The 21,630-nt window shown below is 42.6% G+C and overlaps 1 protein-coding gene across 6 annotated transcripts in view; it reads left to right on the top strand.

Moving 5' to 3' along the window:
* Window positions 1–949: 949 nt before the first annotated feature.
* Window positions 950–21,630, top strand: part of LOC132881702 (E3 ubiquitin/ISG15 ligase TRIM25-like) — a 49,138-nt gene continuing 28,457 nt past the window's right edge. For 5 of the 6 annotated variants that reach the window (XR_009654071.1, XM_060914497.1, XM_060914518.1 and 2 more), the window contains exons 1-10: window positions 950–1,780; window positions 1,992–2,087; window positions 2,952–3,185; window positions 7,516–7,675; window positions 9,777–9,854; window positions 10,027–10,104; window positions 10,270–10,347; window positions 10,513–10,590; window positions 19,687–19,764; window positions 19,941–20,018. Coding sequence is in view for 5 of the 6 variants with exons in the window: in XM_060914497.1 (XP_060770480.1) it covers window positions 1,190–1,780; window positions 1,992–2,087; window positions 2,952–3,185; window positions 7,516–7,675; window positions 9,777–9,854; window positions 10,027–10,104; window positions 10,270–10,347; window positions 10,513–10,590; window positions 19,687–19,764; window positions 19,941–20,018 (1,549 nt within the window). In the remaining variant the exon portion in view is untranslated. The remainder of the gene's footprint in view (window positions 1,781–1,991; window positions 2,088–2,951; window positions 3,186–7,515; window positions 7,676–9,776; window positions 9,855–10,026; window positions 10,105–10,269; window positions 10,348–10,512; window positions 10,591–19,686; window positions 19,765–19,940; window positions 20,019–21,630) is intronic. The other variant, XM_060914486.1, reaches the window with a different exon arrangement.

Below are 21,630 nucleotides of genomic sequence, written 5' to 3'. Positions count from 1 at the left end.
AGACGTTTTTAGGCTCACGAGTTACACTAGTAAGGGGGAAATGCTGCCACCTAGTGTTACTAGTGGATATTTTGGGCCTCCCTAGTTCAACTAGTAAAGATTTTTAGGCTCACTAATGCAACTAGTCCTCTGGTAACCACAAGAGTTTAACTCCCCATGCACATCTGTATTGCAGCGTGCCTTGCCAGATGGCGGTAGGTACCATTTTTATGATGGTCTTTGGTATGACCCGACCATGAATAGAACTCACGATCTCCCAATCAAGAGGCGGACACGCTACCACTAGGCCACTAGTCGGTAAACTCCTGTGGTTACCAGAGGACTAGCCCCCCACTGTAACCCTAGCTATGTAATAGGCGAGAGGCTGAGGGCTATGGAAACGGAGATCGGCGCCGCCCGATGCGCCACATACAGGTTGGGCCTGGTTAGTACTTGAGTGGGAGACTGCCTAGGAATACCAGGTACTGTAAGGCGTGGGAAGGACTTTGACTTTGAATGCAACTAGTAATGTCAAAAGACAGCAACTAGTGTAACTAGTGGGCATTTTGGCCTTCACTAGTTCAACTAGTGAGTGTTTTTGCTTCCACTAATTTAACTAGTGAGCAAATTGTAGGCCACTAGTTAACTAATCAATGAAAAAATGCTGACTAGTAGGGGGTTTTGTTCGACTACTGCGGCCAAGTTGTGAACTAGTGCAGCAAAATGAGTTCCAATAGCACTGATTTCAAATAAACGCTCAAAGGTCTTTCCATACCCCTCTCACAACCTGTAGACTGCACGACTTCAACACAATACCCCCTATTACTTTGGGATCGTTGTTGATGGTATTGGCGTTCAGCCAGATCATTTTCTTGGAGAAGCCATCAATGAATGTTCCCCACCATGACCATCAGAGGGCTCCACAGGATCCTGCATTCATCCTGCTTCAACAGAAACGAAAGTAAAACCAATCTGCCGCTGTTCGGTCTGAGTGAGGATTTATTTCCGTCTCTGTGTGTTTGTAGATTTAGGGATAATATACAGAATCACTTTGTGTACAAGCTTTTGTTTGTTTGTCTGCTTGTTTTAAACACCTGCCAGTAAGAATCAAGTGAGTTTCAGACACACCTGTCTTCCACACGGCTTTTACATACTGAATCAGGAAGTGTGCGCTCTTCTAAGTGACTGTGTGAGTTTGTTTTTCAGGAAAATGGCAGAAGCGAATATTTTAGGCTTTCAGGATCAGTTCAGCTGTTCAATCTGTCTGGACCTAATCAAGGATCCAGTGACTCTTCTTTGCGGACACAGTTTCTGTATGGTGTGTATTAATGGCTGCTGGGATCAGGAAGATCAGAAGGGAGTCTATAGCTGTCCTCAGTGTCGACAAACCTTCATTCCAAGACCTGCTGTGAGTAAAAACACCATGCTGGCTGAAGTAGTGGAGACACTGAAGAAAACAGGACTCCAATCTACACGTCCTGCTCAGTTTGCAGCTGGACCTGAAGATGTGGAGTGTGATTTCTGCACTGGGAGAAAATACAAAGCCATCAAGTCGTGTCTGGTGTGTCTGGCCTCTTTCTGTGAAACTCACCTCCAGCCTCATTATGAATCTCCTGCCTTTAAGAAGCACAAGTTGGTCGACACCTCCAGACGACTCCTAGAGCAGATCTGCTCTCAGCATGACAAACTGCTGGAGGTGTACTGTCACACTGATCAGCAGTGTATTTGCATGTTGTGTACCATGGATGAACATAAAGGACATGATACGGTATCAGCCGCAGCAGCACGAGCTGAGAAACAGGTAATAATAACTTGCAGCTATGTTAATACAACTAGTCAAGGAAACAAATAAACCTTTTTCTTCTTAAAATGTTTATTTTAAAATAAATTTATCTTGAGTAATATTGCTTCTATATTATTCCAGTGCAATTTCATTGTACCATTTAAAACATTTCTTTCATTTAATACTTTTAACGCACTGAGGGTGAATTATGTGCTGTGTTTCTGTGTAGAAGCAGTTGATGGAGATGCAGGGAAAATCCAAGCAGAGAATTCAGGACAGAGAGAAGGAGCTTCAGGAGCTGAGGAAAGCTGTGGAGACCTACAACGTGAGTTTGGAGTTAAAAGAGGTGTTTCAGGTTTGGCTATTGTCGTATGTCCCTGATGTGGGTGGAATACTGAAGTGTGGACAGGCAGGAAATTATGTTGGCACAGACTTTTTTTTAAAATTTTTACTTGCTTTTCAGCTTCGCTATTCTTTATTCACTTGCGCTGTCACTCACTCACACACACACACACACACACACACGTGCTGTAGTCGGGAGCACATGATTGACAACAGGTGTAATGACTTTACTACTCACCTTCACTAGCCCCACCCTCCATTCACAAACTGATGCTTGGCCACACCCATGCTGCTTTCAACTTACCTTGTAAGGAGTTAATCAGACCTTGGAATGGTGTCATTTTTGACCTCCATACATTCAGAAAAAAATATGGATGCTACCTTGTTCATCTTTTTTTAGCAACAAGCTACCTGGCTAACTCTGATGAGTGATTGTATAGTTTCCTCTTCAAACAGTGAACTGGATAATCAGTGTAATAGAGTTAACAAGCAAAGATAGTATGTTTGAATGTTAATTGATCTAAAGCTAATACTTTTAGAGCTAAGTGGTATTACTTTGTTTACATATGATGCTGTGCACAGCAATGTTGTTTTGGTGTAACTCCTTGAACTGGAAGGAACTGATAGTTGAGTAGATTACCCCAAGTTCACAATCAGAATTTTATGTTGAGGGGGCATTTTCTTTGTTTGTTTTTTTCTGGTTGGGGGTTGGGAATTACAATACAATTTATGACCTCTAGTTGAATGTAGCCTTGGATTCATGTCTTGCCATGTATTCACTCTTTCCCTGAGATGAGTTCCAGTAAAAGAGATAATTTAGAAGCATCTTCTGTGTGTCTTGTAATAGCACGCTGCACAAACAGCAGTGCAGGAAAGTGAGAGGATCTTTAATGAGTTGATCAAAGCCACTGAGAGAAGATGCTCTGAACTGACAAAGCTGATCAGAGCTCAGGAGAAAGTTGCAGTGAGTCAAGCTGAAGACGTCATGAAGCAACTGGAGCAGGAGATTGCAGAGCTAAAGAGGAGAGACACTGAGATGGAGGAGCTTTCACATACAGAAGATCCTGTCTATTTCCTCCAGGTATCAGCACTGTGAAAATCATCAGGGGTGGGTTTCCCAAAAGCCTCTTAACACGAAGAGCATCTTAACTAGGAGAGTGTTCATCATGCTGCTCGCTCAACCATTTAACGATGATCTTTGTTCTACGATGCTTTTGGGAAACTGAGCACAGAATAGTCAGATCAATTAGAAATGCTTCAGATTTTTAGTCCAATTTTATGACAATGTTTCACTGTTGGCAGATTTCAGAACTAATAAATAGATCACGCCAACCCCAAATCAGAAAATGTTGGGACAGTACCGGTATGTTGAAATTAAAACTGAAAACAATGATTTTGTAAATAGTAATTGACCTGTATTGCACTCAAAACAATACAACAGCACGTTATTTGATGTTTTAACTTATTAATTTTATTTATGTATTTTTCAAAATACACACCTCAACATTGATTCTTGCAACACATTTCAAAAAAAGTTGGGACAGTAAAGCATTTACCACTTTATAATGTTGCCTTCCTTCTCACAACACTTAAAAGATGCTTAGGGACTGAAGACACCAAGCGATGAAATGTTTCAGGTGTTATTTTTTCCCCATTCTTCCTGCAAACAGCTCTTAAGGTGTGTAACAGTATGGGGTCGTCACTGTCATATTTTCTTTTCAAAATTCACCACACATTTTCTACAGGGGACAGAGGAGTCAGGCACCCTCTTTTTCCACAGCCACACCTTTGGAATATGTACAGAATGTGGTTTTGCATTGTCTTGTTGAAATCTCCCTAGAAAATATGTAATCTTCAAGGCAGCATATGTGGCTCCAAAATCTCAGTGTACTTTTCTGCATTAGTGCGGTCATCAACAAAGGTGTAAGTTACGTTTGCCAAGGGCACTGACACAATCCCATACCATGACACACCCTGGCTTTTGGACTTGTTCCTGGTAACAATCTGGATGGTCCTTTTCATCTTTGGTCTGGCGCACACGACATCCGTTTCTTCCAAAAAAGACATGGACTACTGATTTGTCTGACCACAATACACGGTTCCACTGTGTGATGGTCCATCCCAGATGCCTCCAAGGTCAGAGAAGTCGACAGCACTTATGGACACAGTTAACATAAGGCTTTTGTGGCATTTGTGGATGTAACTCTGTATTGTAGTGCTTGACAAAGGATTGCCAAAATAATCCCAAGCCCATGTGGTTCTCTCAACTATAGATGAATGATGGTTCTTGATGCAGTGCCGTCTTATTATCGGAGATCACAGGTGTTCAGCTTAGGCTTGTGCCCTTTGCCGTTTACACATCAAAATTGCTCCAGATTAATTGAATTGTTTAATAATATTAAGCACTATGGAGGGTGAAATATCCAAATCCCTTCATATCTTTCTTTGAGGAACATTGTTTTTAAACATTTAAATAATTTTCGAATGCATTTGTTGATAAACTGAAGATTCTCTGCCCATCTTTGCTCCTCAAAATCCAGGCCTTTCCTGGATACTACTTTTGTAGAAAATCATGATTATAGTCACCTGTTGACATCACCTATTTCAAATCACATCATTATTGAATTGTTTTACTTCATTACTAGCTCTAAATTGCCCCATCCCAACTTTTTTTTGGAATGTGTTGCAGGCTTGAAATATAGGAATGGATGTATATTCACACATGAAATTAAGTTGACCAACAAAACATGAAATACCTTAGGTTCATTCTGTCTGTAAAGAAATACAAGTCAAAGTAAATTTAGGAATCACTGCTTTCTTTTTTATTTGCATTTTATATACCATCCTAACTTTTTCTCATTTGGGGTTGTAGACCATGTGGGGACATACTCATATTTAACAACTTAAGTTTATAGGTTATGTCAATATTTATGCTAACATTTTGCTAACTCAGAGTCAGATTATGCAGGTGCTGAAGTTGATTTTAGGGATGACTCGAAGTTTGGTCAGGAGTGAAAAACACTCTGTCCACTGTTGCGAGTTGCAACAAGTGACTGGACAGGACACAAAAAATATAATTTTTTAAATATTGTGTTCTGAAAGTTTATTTGTGCGATTAAGTTCATGTGGCCATGATGCTAAATCAAGGTAGTGAAATTGTAATGTGTGCACAGGATGCAATATTTCATCATACTTTTCATATGATAATTTTATTTGTCAAATTAATAAAATACATAATTGCCAAAGGTTTGTTAATTTCTCTCCTAAAAACATAGCCAGTAAGAGTTGTTCAAAAGTTCATCCATCTGAAATTTAGTCCTGATGATAAGCTCTGCCTCCACTGATCTTGTACATGAGTACAAAAACGTACCGACTATACACTTAATGATATAATACCTAGCCCTCTCAGTAGCTGCTGGGGAACGGGGATTTCTCTGCCTATTCGTTGTAAATCCCCAGTTAAAATCTTGATTATTTTAATGAGATGAGATGAGACAGTGTACTGCAAAAGTATTCATCCCCCTTGGTGTTTGTTCTGTTTTGTTGCATTACAAACTGGAATTAAAATGGATTTTGGGGGGGTTAGCACAATTTGATTTACACAAAATGCCTACCACTTTAAAGGTGCAATTTTTTTTTTATTGTGACACAAACAATAATTAAGATGAAAAAAATAAACGAAATCCGGAGTGTGCATAGGTATTCACCCCCCTCAAAGTCAATACTTTGTAGAGCCAACTTTTGCTGCAATTACAGCTGTAAGTCTCTTGGGGTATGTCTCTATTTGTTTAGCACATCTAGCCACTGGAATTGTTGCCCATTACTCAAGGCAAAACTGCTCCAGCTCCTTCAAATTAGATGGGTTGCATTGGTGTACAGCAATTTTAAAGTTATGCCACAGATTTTCAATTGGATTTTTGATTAGGCCATTCCAAGACATTTAAATGTTTCCCTTTAAATCACTCCAGTGTAGCTTGACCAGTATGTTTAGGGTCATTGTCCTGCTGGAACGTGAACCTTCGTCTTTGTCTCAAACCACTGGCTGACTCAAACAGGTTTTCCTCCAGAATTGTTCTGTATTTAATGCCATCCATCTTTCCTTCAATCCAAACCAGCTTTCCTGTCAGATGAAAAACATCCCCACAACATGATGCTGCCACCACCATTCTTCACTATAAGAATGGCATTCTCAGTGTTGGGTTCATGCCACACATGGCGTTTCCCATGATGGCCAAAAAGTTCAAGTTTAGTCTCATCTGACCAGAGAATCTTCTTCCATGTGTTTGGGGAGTCTGCCACATGCTGTTGGGCAAACTCCAAATGTGTTTTCTTATTTTTTTTCTTTGAGCAGTGGCTTTTTTCTGGCCACTCTTCCATAAAGCCCCACTCTGTGGAGTGTACAGCTTAAAGTGATCCTATGGACAGATACTCGCATCTCCACTGTGGATCTTTGCAGCTCCTTCAGTGTTAGCTTTGGTGTCTTTGTTGCATCTCTGATTAATGGCCTCCTTGCCTGGTCTGTGAGTTTTGGTGGGTGGCCTTCTCTTGTCAGGTTTGTAGAGGTGACATATTCTTTCCATTTTGCTATAATGGATTTCTCCAGCTTGCCTGCGACCCTGTAGAACAGGATAGAGTGGCTAGCGATGATATGGTGCTCCCTTGGCTATTCAAAGTTTGGGATATTTTTATAACCCAACCATGATCTATACTTCTCCACAACTTTGTCTCTGACCTGTTTGGAGTGCTCCTTGGTTTTCATGTTGCTTGCTTAGTAGTGTTGCAGAGTCAGGGTCCTTCCAGAACAGATATGCCTCAGTGCTGCATGCCTTGCTGTTGGGGCGTTTGGCCCCTCTTCCCCTCCTATTCTTTCAATTTCCCATTCTCCTTAAAAACTTGCTGAAAGTTGCTGACTGTATACATAGTAAAATTCATGAATCTAAGGGGAAAATATTGTGATCACATCAGGCTGACAGACAGTGGCTCTGAATTTCTTACTGTTTCTCCACTGAGCTAATATTCAGCCAGAAAAATTTATTTAACTTCATGGTCAGAATCGCATGCCTATGTTTTTGCCAAATTCTGCTCCCTGCCAAATGGACAAACCCTGTGCAACAGTCTGAGTACTGTGGAAGTTCAAAGTTATGTCTGAGGTGAACTCTGGATTCAACTCTGGATACAGCATAAAAATAACTCAAATGGCTGGTGGCAGAAATTAATGTTACAATCAGGTAATTGTTTTTCAGTTTGGTCTTGGGTCAAATATGTAATGGCATACTGGGACACTTTTTATTGCAGAACTACAAACTCTCTTAATCACATTTGTAAAAGTATCAGTTTGTGGCATGCATCTCATATGTTATCTAAATTCACCCAGCTTCTGCTTCCCCCCTTTTTTTTAATACATATTGTAGAGTTTTCAGTCGATCTCGACCCCAACTGAATCTTCAAAACTGTCCACCATCAAATGCAGCTCTTGCTTACCTTTTGAGGATGTCATAAAGTCTGTGTCTCAGCTGAGAAAGAAAATGGAAGAGTGCTGTAAAACTGAGTTTGAGCACATAACAAGGAGAGGTAAGCTGTAATGTTATATTGTCTTAAAAGACATTTAGCACAATGGGTTTGTTTGCGATTTTTCATGTAAATGAAAAATCGATCAGTATTTATTTATCACAATGAAACACAAATCAGCCAACTCCTGGCTGGTCTGGAGTTTGTTCTTTAGTTTTGTACTGGAGCTACAAGGCAAAGGGAAGCTTATAGCTACAAAATTTAGCCAGGGAGCCAGGAGAGTGTTGAGCAGGCTGGGCAGGAGCAGAGAGGAGGAGGGGCCAGGCAACCAGAAGAGCATAGGGATCTGGCTGGCATGTAGGGTCAGTTCAGTCTCTGGAGTTATGCTGGACCTGACCCCTTGATTGCCTGGTACATTAGCACCAATATCTTAAATTTGATGTGAGCTGTGACAGGCAGTCAGTGAATGTTAGCAAGCAGAGGGGTAGCATGGGAGGAATGAGGACCAGGCGTTGTAGACCAGGTATACTGCAGCATTTGGATGAGCTGCAGTGGTCTATTGGCAGATGCTGGAAGGCTGGTGTGGAGAGAGTTGCAGTAGTCCATGCAGGAGAGGATCAGCATTTTGACCAGAAGCTGAGTAGAGTAGGTGGTGAGGAAGGGAAGGATCCTTAAGATGTTGTGGAGAAGAAATCTACATGTCTGGGTCACTGCAGCGATGTTCACCAAAGAGGAGAGTCTGTTGTTGAACCCTTCCACTAGGTTCTTGGTGTTTGGTGAAGGTGCCATAGAGATGTCCTCCAGGAAGATGATGAAATCCAAGCGTGGAGAGGATGGAGTGGGAATGTAGATCACCTCCATCTTGCCTGGGTTAAGCTTCGGGTGATGGTTGTCCATCCAGCTCTGGATGTCATGCAGGCAAGCAGAGATGCAAACGGAAACCTGTGTCAGAAGGAGGAAAAGAGAGAAACAATTGTGTCATCAGCATAGCAGTGGTAGGGTAGCCCATGAGCAGAGATAATTGGGCCGAGAGACTGGGTGTAGTGGGAGAAGAGAAGCGGACCAAGGACTGAACCTTGGGGGACACCAGTGGTAAGTGGGTGTAGTGCTGATACTGTACCAGCCCAGGTAAGCACAGTCACGGTTGAGTGTCCAGCTTGGAAGCCAGACTGATGAGGATCCAGGAGGCTCTCTGTACATGACCCCCAATGAAGCTCCAGATGATGACAATGTGGATCAACTCCTTTCATACAAAACAGTCAAACATCCCTTTCTCAACTGCAACAAAGAACCAACTGTACATCTCCTGCATAAAAAACAAACTCTCTTAAGAACTCAAAGGCAGAGCGGACACAAAGTGGAGAACACACTTGCCCAGAGAGAAGAGAAGCGGACCAAGAACTGAACCTTGGGGGACACCAGTGGTAAGTGGGTGTGGTGCATGGAGGGTGCTATACAAGACCCCTCTAACAAAGCAAACTGGAGATCTGCAGTGGCGAGTTCTTCACTCCACAATGCTAATGAACACTTTCTTATTCAAGTGCCACCTCACTGACTCTCCCCTCTGCAGGTTCTGTGGACTACCAGACACTATGTTCCACTGCTTCAGTGACTGCCACAGACTAGACCCCTTCTTTAACACACTGGACAGAACCATCAACAGCCTGGATTCATGTTTTTCCAGTAGAATGTTTATTTAGGGTTGTAAATATTCACGATTGTGCTGGGAATGCTGCACACTTATAATTGTCTTAATAGGACAGGCAAAAGTAGCCATTTGGAAATCTCATGAACTCAAAACAGAAAACACACATTCATGTACACATACACGCTGATGGATTACTTTAGAGCTAAACATCAGTTAAATTTATTTAAAGTTAAACGATTCTAGCTGTAACTATATTTAATTATATTTCTGTCATGAAAAATGTGCTGACCTATCAGTCTCCTCCTGTTCCCATCCCTGTCCCACTCCTCAACTCCAAAGGAAAGAAAAATTTCTCTCTCTGACACACACACACTCATGTACACATACACACTGAACGACTACTTTAGAGATAAATGTCAGTTAAATTTGTTTAAAGTGAAAAAGATGTTCACTGCATTGGCTTTGTTGTAATAAAAACGATTCTAGTTGTGACTGTATTTAATTGTATTTCTGTAGTGAAGGGTATCACACTCTTTCAAGCTTCTCTTTTTCCCCTTGGTGGCCCCACTCCTCAATCCCAAAGCAAAGAAAAACGTAAGTCTCTTTCTCTCTCTGACACACACTCACGGACGCATAAACACTGAACGACTACTTTAGAGATAGATGTCAGTTAAATTTGTTTAAAGTGAAAAAGATGTTCACTGCATTGGCTTTGTTGTAATAAAAATGATTCTAGCTGTGACTGTATTTAATTGTATTTCTGTAGCAAAGTTTGGCCCGGTCAATGAAGTTCCTTCTTTGACCTTTGTCACACCCACTCCTCAATCCCAAAGCAGAGCAAAACGTAAGTCTTTCTGTCTGACACACACTCACGCACATATACACACTGACTATTTTCAAGGTAAATGTCAATTAAATTTGTTTCACATGAAAAAAGATGTTCACTGCATTGGCTTTGTTGTAATAAAAACGATTCTAGCTGTGACTGTATTTAATTGTATTTCTGTAGCGAAGTTTGGCCTGTTCAATGAAGTTCCTTCTTGGACCTTTGTCACACCCACTCCTCAATCCCAAAGAAAAGCAAAACGTAAGTCTTTCTGTCTGACACACACTCACGCACATATACACACTGACTATTTTCAAGGTAAATGTCAATTAAATTTGTTTCACATGAAAAAAGATGTTCACTGCATTGGCTTTGTTGTAATAAAAACGATTCTAGCTGTGACTGTATTTAATTGTATTTCTGTAGCGAAGTTTGGCCTGTTCAATGAAGTTCCTTCTTTGACCTTTGTCACACCCACTCCTCAATCCCAAAGCAGAGCAAAACGTAAGTCTTTCTCTCTGACACACACTCACGCACATATACACACTGACTATTTTCAAGGTAAATGCCAGTGAAGTTTGTTTAAAGTGTTGCGACTGATTCACAAATTGCAACAAAGGAAGGAGGACAAGGACAGAGATTGAAGATCTTAATTAATTTACTTAAAGAAATAGAAATATTTACAAAGTAAATGTATGGCGTGAGTAAGGTAATTAATCAGTAGTGTTAGACAGTGCAGGCATGCAGTGATAGTGTAATGAAGAGTTGTTACATGAAACAAAATCCAAATACAAAACAAAGCCATTACAAATAACCAAACCAAAATGTAAATGAAATGGCAGGCATGCAGCGCCGAGCCCACAAGCAGCCACCATCATTATCTTCTTCTTCGTTGGAGTTTTACGGCAGCTGGCATCCAATATGTTGCATTGCTGCCACCTACAGTATTAAACGGTCAAAGAACTAAATTCTGTTATATAGGCCAGAATCTTGTAAAAACTTGAACAAATGACGTTTGCCCTTCACGCTTGTCCCTATGTCCAGCACACTTTTCAATGATACCTCTTTCATGCCATTCTGCATCAAGGAACTGATCAATACTTTTCTATGGCAGTCATAGTTTCTGCAAGACAATAAAACATGGTGAACTGTCTCCATCTGCTGGCAAGAACATAACCCATCCAGATGTTTCCCTAAAATAAATAATGAGCCATTCAAACACGTATGACCTATTCTCAATCTAGTAATAATGACATCTTCCTTACGTTTACCAATTCCGCAAACCTTAACTGAATCAGCAACACTACTAGTTATTGAGAATAGATGCCTGCCCTTTGTATCTCGCTGCCAAAGATGTTGCCATCTCAAAAGAGATTGCTGCCACACAATAGATTTGCCTTCGGACTTTGATAAGGACAGATTAACATCTATGGTTTCCCGTCGAGTCGCCTCCTTAGCCAGCTTATCCACCTTTTCATTAAGCTTGATTCCCACATGGGCAGGTATCCATAAAAATGCCACTGTCACTCCATATCTTCCCACATCTCTAATTGCCAAAAGGATGTCATGTACTATATCTTGTCGCCCCTTGGACATTCCCTTCCCAAGACTCCTGATAGCCGACACAGAGTCGCTGCATATCAGCACCTTCCTATTTTGAAGTTGTCCAGCCCACTGCACAGCCATCAGGATAGCATACAACTCCACTGTAAACACACTCAGCAGATCAGAAGTCCTCTTTGATTATGATTATGATGATCATCATATGATTATGATGAACAATGTACATTTGGAGATTAAAGACTTTTCAGTAATCTCCTGGCTGCAACCTTTAAAAACTCATACCTCTCTTTCTCTACCCCCCCTTCTCTCTCTCGCGCGCGCACACACACACACACACACACACACACACACACACACACACACACACACACACTCTCTCTCGTACATTTATCCTGGCATCAGTCTTATCCCATTGAAATGTAGAGGTTTCGATAGAGTAATATCCATTTGTGTTGTGGTTCTGATAACAGTAAGATCATTTTGTATCTCTAGTAATGTGTATCTGGTAATATGTATCCTTTTGTGTTCTACTTCTGATAAGAATAAGATCATTTTAGATCTGGTAATATGTATCTGTGGAGTAAAAATAATAATTGGATTTCAGATATCCTTGTTTTATTAAAATATGGAGATTGACTTAAAATTGGCTATCTCTCTCTACTGTCTCTTCTGTTGTTTGCCTTGTCGCTCTCTCTCTTTCTGGTTTGATCTGAGCAATAAACACTGTCAGAATTTTGGCAAATGCTGGAACTTATTTGGGGCACACTGTTAGTGGCAGTTTGCTATCTTTTTTTCTGAATTTACAGCAAGGAGATATGGCATGTGCCAAGTAGGGATGACCATTATTCTGTATGTGTGTTTCAAGACTGACTTTTGAGGGCCCCATGCCTGTATTTCGCCTAGGACCCAAAAATGGCTAGAACCGCCCCTGCTGAACACGCAGTTGTTTCAGTACCTCGGTAAAAACACGCGAGGTGAAATTGGATCCTTGATCACTTTGCACAAACCTCATCTCATCTCATTATCTCTAGCTGCTTTATTCTGTTCTACAGGGTCGCAGGCAAGCTGGAGCCTATCCCAGCTGACTACGGGCGAAAGGCGGGGTACACCCTGGACAAGTCGCCAGGCCATCACAGTGCTGACACATAGACACAGACAACCATTCACACTCACATTCACACCTACGGTCAATTTAGAGTCACCAGTTAACCTAACCTGCATGTCTTTGGACTCTGGGGGAAACCGGAGCACCCGGAGGAAACCCACGTGGACACAGGGAGAACATGCAAACTCCGCACAGAAAGGCCCTTGCCAGCCACGGGGCTTGAACCCAGACCTTCTTGCTGTGAGGCGACAGCGCTAACCACTACACCACCCTGCCACCACAGTGCTGTATATTAAAGAAAAAAAATGTGCCAGATACCCAAAACCACCTCAGTGAAAAATATAGTCCATATCCCGATGTATTAAACAAGAGTCCACAGTTCGTAAATCCAGGAAACAGCAGGCCAATGCACTCCTGTGCACGTTGGGCAGCAACAGAAAAAATATAATCCTAAATCCTAATCAAGGCTAAAATATAAGGAAAAAGTATATACAGTGCCTTGCAAAAGTATTCATACCCCTTGAACTTTTTTTCACATTTTTCCACCTTACAACCATGAACTTAAAAGTTTTTTATTGAGATTTTATGTGATAGACCAACACAGAGTAGCACATAATTGTGAAGTGAAATGAAAATAATAAATGGTCTTCAAAATTTTAAACAAATAAAAATCTGAAAAATGTGATGTGCATTAGTATTCAGCCCCCCCTGCGTCAATACTTTGTAGAGCCACCTTTTGCTGCAAGTCTTTTGTGGTATGTCTCTACCAGCTTTGCACATCTAGACACTGAAATTTTTGCCCATTCTTCTTTGCAAAATAGCTCAAGCTCAGCCAGATTGGATGGAGAGTGTCTGTGAACAGCAATTTTCAAGTCTTGCCACAGATGCTCAATGGGATTTAGGTGTGGACTTTGACTGGGCCATTCTCATCTCATCTCATTATCTCTAGCCGCTTTATCCTGTTCTACAGGGTCGCCGGCAAGCTGGAGCCTATCCCAGCTGACTACGGGCGAAAGGCGGGGTACACCCTGGACAAGTCGCCAGGTCATCACAGGGCTGACACATAGACACAGACAACCATTCACACTCTCATTCACACCTACGGTCAATTTAGAGTCACCAGTTAACCTAACCTGCATGTCTTTGGACTGTGGGGGAAACCGGAGCAAACCCACGCAAACATGGGGAGAACATGCAAACTCCACACAGAAAGGCCCTCGCCGGCCCCGGGGCTCGAACCCAGGACCTTCTTGCTGTGAGGCGACAGCGCTAACCACTACACCACCGTGCCGCCCCACTGGGCCATTCTAACACATGAATATTCTTTGATCTAAACCATTCCATTGTAGCTCTGGCTGTATGTTTAGGGTCATTGTCTTGCTGGAAGGTGAATCTCCTTCCCAGTCTCAAGTCTTTTGCAGCCTCCAACAGGTTTTCTTCCAGGATTGCCCTGTATTTAGCTCCATCCATCTTCCCATCAACTCTGACCAGTTTTCCTGTCCCTGCTGAAGAAAAGCATCCTCATAGCATGATGCTGCCACCACCATGTTTCACAGTGGGGATGGTGTGTGCAGGGTGATGAGCAGTGTTTGTTTTCCGCCACACATAGTGCTTTGCATTTAGGCCAAAAAGTTCAACTTGGTCTCATCTGACCAAAGCACCTTCTTCCACATGTTTGCTGTGTCCCCTACATGGCTTCTTATGCCTGTCTTTTAACAATGGCTTTCTTCTTGCCACTCTTCCAAAAAGGCCAGATTTGTGGGGTGTACAACTTATAGTTGTCCTGTGCACAGATTCTGCCACCTGAGCTGTGGATTTCTGCAGCTCCTCCAGAGTGATCATGGGCCTCTTGGCTGCTTCTCTGACCAGTGCTCTCCTTGCTCGCTCTGTCAGTTTAGGTGGACGGCCATGTCTTGGTAGGTTTGCAGTTGTGCCATACTTTTTCCATTTTCGAATGATGGATTGAACAGTGCTTCTTGAGATGTTCAGAACTTGGGATTTTTTTTTATAACCTAACCCTGCTTTAAACTTCTCCAGAACTTTATCCCTGACCTGTCTGGTGAGTTCTTTGGTCTTCATGATGCTGTTTGTTCTTCATTGTTCTCTAACAAACCACTGAGGCCTTCACAGAACAAATGTATTTATGCTGAGAGTAAATTATACACAGTAGGACTCTATTAACTAATTAGATGACTTCTGAAGGCAATTGATTGCACTGGATTGTATTTAGAGGTATCAGAGTACAGGGGGCTGAATACTAATGCACACCACATTTTTCAGATTTGTATTTGTTTAAAATTTTGAAGATCATTTATCATTTTTGTTTCACTTCACAATTATGTGCTACTCTGTGTTGGTCTATCACATAAAATCTCAATAAAAAACTTTTAAGTTCGTGGTTGTAAGGTGGAAAAATGTGTGGGTATGAATACTTTTGCAAGCCACTGTGTGTGTGTATATATATATATCAGCTGGATAGTACAGTGGTAATGCTCACTGACTACGACGCGGGAGATCGGGCTTCGAATCCCGGTCGGGGCAAAACATCATCCAGTAAGGGCCCTTAGGCAAGACCCCTCATGATATATCAGCCTACCTCAGGAATGAGTGAAGACATAACTGATAGTCATAAGACATAACCGATAGTCATATTAGTCTAATTAGTCATACCAGCTCAGACGTCGCCCGGGTCAACAAGGTCTGCGTCAGTAGGGAATCAGGGCAAACTGATGAGAAATGGGCTACTGGAACAAGACATCGATGGACGAGGACAGAAAATACGGAATTGCTGGAATGCTACTATAAGCGAGGGGATACATGCAGCGAATGTGGGACCATTGGATACTTTGAAACCCACAATCAAGGCTAACAAAGAACATCCATAATCGAAATCTACTATCACAACTAGATTAATGAAATACAACAATGATGCTACGGCAAGGGGGAGCCAGGAAGACAGGTCAGCGGGGAGATGTCATCATCATCCCCACAACCAGAGATTGGGTACCAAGCCCCAACAGCTAACAGCCTCAACACAAGAGCTGCTGAGAAGGAAGATAGGCTTCCTGAGAAGGAAGATAGGCCACCCGGTTGAAGAGATACACCAGGAGAATAAACAAGTTGTTCTCTCAAGGTGTACTCTCAGTGGCAGGGAAACAACAACCGGTCAGACCCACCAAGATCTGAGGTGGAAAAATACTGGAAAGACATATGGGAAAGAAAGGCATCACACAACACCGATGCCCAATGGTTAGTGGACCTAAGAACCTCCCAGAACAAGAACCAGTAACCATCTCAATGGCAGACATCCAAGAAAGAGTGTCAAAGATGAAGAGCTGGACAGCACCAGGCCCCGATATGATCCATACGTACTGGCTGAAGAAGCTAACTGCACTCCATGAATGCCTAGCAGCACAGATGAACCAGCTGCTGAGGGATGGGACCCACCCATTACCTGTCTCTGCACAACATGGAAGGCATCATTGCGGCAAAAATGAGTAAGCATGTGTCTCAATACATGAGCGAGGCACAGAAAGGAATTGGCAGTAACACCAGAGGAGCCAAGCACCAGCTACTGGTCGATAGAACAGTCGCCCGAGACTGTAAGAAGAGACAGACCAACCTGTGCACTGCCTGCCTGGATTGACTACAAGAAAGCCTACGACTGAATGCCACACACATGGATACTGGAATGTCTGGAACTGTATAAGATCAACAGGAACCTAAGGACCTTCATCCAGAACTCAATGGAAATGTGGAAGACAACCCTAGAGGCCAACTCAAAACCCATTGCCCAAGTGCGGCATATACCAAGGAGATGCGCTATCACCACTGCTGTTCTGCATAGGCCTGAACCCCCTCAGTCGGATCATCACGAAGAGCGGCTATGGGTACCGATTCCGTAGTGGGGCAACAATCAGCCACCTGCTCTACATGGATGACATCAAGCTGTATGCCAGGAACGAGCGAGAAATAGACTCGCTGATCCACACCACCCGGATCTACAGGGATGTCATTCGGATTGGACAAGTGTGGCCGGATGGTCTCAAAGAGAGGCAAGATGATCCGGACTGAGGGGATTGACCTACCAGAGGGCAACATAGGTGATATCCAAGACAGCTACAAGTACCTTGGCATCCCACAGGCTAATGGAAACCATGAAGAGGCCACAAGGAAGTCAACCACAGCCAAATACCTCCAGAGAGTAAGGCAGGTCCTGAAAAGTCAGCTGAATGGTAAGAACAAGGTCCGAGCCATCAACATGTACGCACTACCAGTCATCAGATACCCCGCTGGTATCATAAACTGGCCAAAGGAGGAGATAGAAGCCACAGATATCAAGACTAGAAAGCTCTCACCATGCATGGAGGGTTCCACTCCAAGTCCAGCACCCAGAGACTATACACTAAGCGGAAAGGGGGAGGCCGAGGGCTAGTGAGCATCAAGACCACGGTCCAGGATGAAACATCAAAAATCCGAGAATACATCAGAAATATGGCCCCTAAGTCTCAGGCAGCAGAACCCTGATGAGAGTGCAGAGGAGGAGGAGGAACAGACAACCTGGAGGGACAAACCCCTACATGGCATGTACCACCGTCAGATAGAGGAAGTGGCTGATATCAAGAAATCCTACCAGTGGCTGGATAATGCAGGACTGACAGACAGCACAGAGGCACTAATCATGGCAGCACAAGAACAGGCCATAAGCACAAGAGCCATAGAGGCCAGGATCTACCAGAGTAGATCAGACCCAAGATGCAGACTGTGCAAAGAAGCCCCTGAAACAGTCCAGCACATAGTAGCAGGGTGTAAGATGCTAGCTGGATCAGCGTACATGGAGAGGCACAACCAAGTGGCTGGGATAGTATGCAGGAACATCTGCAACCAGTATGGAATAGAAGTACCCAAATCCCAATGGGCCATACCACAGAAGGTGACTGAGAACAACAGGGCCAAGGTTCTGTGGGACTTCAGCTTCCAGACTGACAAACAGATCCTGGCTAACCAACTGGACATAGTGGTGGTGGACAAAGAGCAGAAGAGGGTGGTGGTGATAGATGTAGCGATCCCAGCTGATGCCAACATCAGGAAGAAGGAACATGAGAAACTTGAGAAGTATCAAGGGTTGAAAGAGCAGCTGGAACGGATGTGGAAGGTCAAGGGTTGCGTGGTCCCCGTGGTAGTGGGGGCACTTGGGGCAGTAACCCCCAAACTGGGAGAGTGGCTCCAGCAAATCCCAGGAACAACATCTGAAGCCTCAGTCCAGAAGAGCGCAGTCCTAGGAACATCGAAGATACTGCGCAGAACCCTCAAACTCCCAGGCCTCTGGTAGAGGACCCGAGCTTGAGGATGATATGGATACCACCACCCCCCCACCCCCCACCCCCGCCAGGGGTGAGAAGGAGATTTTTTTTTTTTAATAATTATTATTATTATTTTGGGGGGCTGGGTATACTTTAGCTGGCGATCGTTTTTTGACTTTTTCCTGAATTGTGGATTATATTTTTTTCTGTTGCTGCCCAACTGGCGACTTGTCCCGCCTTTCGCCCGTAGTCAGTTGGGATAGGCTCCAGCTTGCCTGCGACCCTGTAGAACAGGATAAAGCGGCTAGAGATAATGAGGTGAGAGATGAGATGAGATATAAAAGGCATAGATCTCACTGGATCTGTAGCGAACTCCACAACTGTTTGGGATGGAATGTTCCCTTGCGTCCACTCACTGTAAACACACGGATTCTTGTTCTGATAGTCCAGTACGAACGAGTGTAATAAATTCTAACTCTCCAGTTGCAAAAGACTATTAACACAGCTATCAAACAAAGGAGTCTTTTAGATTGACTAGAAGCTGTAGCATTCAAGACTTGTGCCACACATCCCAGACTCCCACACTTGCTTGTGTATGGACCGCGCCCCCCTCATACACCCTTCGTGCACCTACTTAAAAAAGGCAGGGTGCACGGTGATGGGTGTAATGATGGCTGCATCATTTGTACAATAAACCCCCACATCCATACCATAATTTGTACAATGGAATAAACATTAGGAACATGAGCACATATAAATACCTTTACCACATACATAGTATTATATGTAACTTACATAAATTTCATATTCATTCATTGAGCTCATGAAAAAACCAATGACAACTAAATGTGATGGTGTTACACAATCTCTGGCCTCTGTAACATGTTCAAATAAAGAAAACAATGTATCCGGATCGTTTTCGTTAAATTTTGGCACCAATTGCAAATTTGACATGACATCATTAGAACTTTCAACATTTAACTTGCCCTCTTTCAGCAAATTTAACCTTAGAAACTGTAAGTCTAATTTGTCCTTTTCTAATTCAGTTCGATTGTTTTCTGAAATGTACTTCATTTTCTCTTGTTTGAGTTTGTAATTTCAGCATTTCTTTCTGATCTTCAAATGTTAATCCCGGATAAGCCCCCATTTTGTTATGAGTGATTCGCAAATCGCAACAAAGGAAGGAGGACAAGGACAGAGATTGAAGATCTTAATTAATTTACTTAAAGAAAATAGAAATATTTACAAAATAAATGTATGGCGTGAGTAAGGCAATTAATCAGTAGTGTTAGACAGTGCAAGCATGCGATGATAGTGTAATGAAGAGTTGTTGCATGAAAAAACCAAAAACAAATACAAAACAAAGTCATTACAAATAACCAAACTAAAACATAAACGAAACAGCAGACGTGCAGCACCGAGCCCACGAGCAGCCACCATTTTCCAAAGGCTCCTCCTTTTAAAGGGAGAGCGCAGGCGTTGCCGTAATGAGCTCCCCAGCCTCGCCTACAAGCAACCACAGTGACAGTGCTGAGAGTCATCACAAAACTGAAAAAGATGTTCACTGCATTGGCTTTGTTGTAATTAAAACGATTCTAGCTGTGACTGTATTTAATTGTATTTCTGTAGTGGAGGATACCCTGCCCTTTCAAGTTCCTCCTTTTACCCTTGGTGGCCCCACTCCTGAATCCCAAAGCAGAGAAAAATGTAAGTCTTTTTCTCTCTCTGACACACACACACTCATGTACACATACACACTGAACGACTACTTTAGAGATAAATGTCAGTTAAATTTGTTTAAAGTGAAAAAGATGTTCACTGCATTGGCTTTGTTGTAATTAAAACGATTTTAGCTGTGACTGTATTTAATTGTATTTCTGTAGTGGAGGATGTCCTGCCCTTTCAAGCTGCTCCTTTTACCCTTGGTGGCTCCACTCCTGAATCCCAAAGCGGAGAAAAATGTAAGTCTCTTTCTCTCTCTGACAGTGACACACACTCACGCACACATACATGCTGATCAACTAGTTTTGAGGTAAATGTCAGTTAAATTTGTTTAAAGTTAAAAAATAAAATAATGTTCACTGCATTGACCTTGTTGTAATTTGTGATTTTGTAGTTCTAACACTATTTAATTCTAGTATCTAATAGTTTCTGTGGGGAGGACCCATTCTTATTACTAGAATAAAGACAATCTGTGTAAGTGTACCCCCCCACCCTCTCCTCTCTCTCTTTTTATATATATATATATATATATATATATATAATCTCATCTCATCATCTCTAGCCGCTTTATCCTGTTCTACAGGGTCGCAGGCAAGCTGGAGCCTATCCCAGCTGACTATGGGCGAAAGGCGGGGTACACCCTGGACAAGTCGCCAGGCCATCACAGGGCTGACACAGACAACCATTCACACTCACATTCACACCTACACTCAATTTAGAGTCACCAGTTAACCTAACCTGCATGTCTTTGGACTGTGGAGGAAACCGGAGCACCCGGAGGAAACCCACGCGGACACGGGGAGAACATGCAAACTCCGCACAGAAAGGCCCTCGCCGGCCACGGGGCTCGAACCCAGACCTTCTTACTGTGAAGCGACAGCGCTAACCACTACACCACCATGCCGCTATATATATATATATATATATATATATATATATATATTATGTATATATATAATGTGTGTATATATATCAAGTCAAGTCAACTTTATTGTCAAATATGCTATACATGCTCGACCACGGGCGATTGCTCTAAGACAACGAGGGAGGCTCAGCCTCCTCTAAAAATGACGAACATCGTGTAGGATGAATTGCGCTAGGCTTATATTATAGCCGACCTTATAACATTGCTATTTCAGATCCAGAATCATATATGTGCTCAACCCAACTACAGTGCGAAATCATTCCGTTATAACTTTCCCCAGTTCGCCTAATGTGTGCGTGAGTTTTTCCCCCTCGTGACAACGCGATGCAGCCCAGCCTCAGTGGACTTCAATGACATTTGGGAGCTATGCGCTTTTCAAGATCAAAATGCAAGACGATTATTGGACAAATACTGCGAAAACACCCGCCCACGGACTCCCAGTCTCACAGTGGGAGGCAATGAGAGGGACATGGCAAAGCTTTCCGCGAGGAGACTGGTGATTGGTGAAAGCAGCTGGATATTTTCTTTGATTGACAGCTCATTTCAAATATAGACAGGCAGCGGTGAATTTCAGTTCAGTCCCAGATTCCCCCCGGATTCGCAAGTGGTGTGGTGTATTGTAAGAGATCAGCTTACATTTCGATTACATACTGTTTCTACCAGCTTTTTTAGTTTGTATATATTTTCATTGTAAATAAAGTGTAAATATAGTGTTGTCAAGTTTGCTATCTTAGTTCCAGAAATTTCGTTTATTTGAGTGACTGAACTTGAACTTGAGGGGGCTAGTCAGCTAGCAAGAAAGCTGCGCACGGATGCCAAGCATTGCTGATTTAATTTTGGCGAAGCCATTTGCCAGTCTTCCTTTCGAGGAAAAAATTAAAATTAAAGAGCAGGGTAGACCAACGTCTCAAATTGACTTGGTGAAA

This window comes from Neoarius graeffei, chromosome 1 (genome assembly GCF_027579695.1).
Source record: "Neoarius graeffei isolate fNeoGra1 chromosome 1, fNeoGra1.pri, whole genome shotgun sequence".
Lineage (NCBI taxonomy): Eukaryota > Metazoa > Chordata > Actinopteri > Siluriformes > Ariidae > Neoarius > Neoarius graeffei.
The sequence above is the reverse complement of the archived record's forward strand: the minus strand, read 5'-3'. Positions and strand labels throughout refer to the sequence as shown.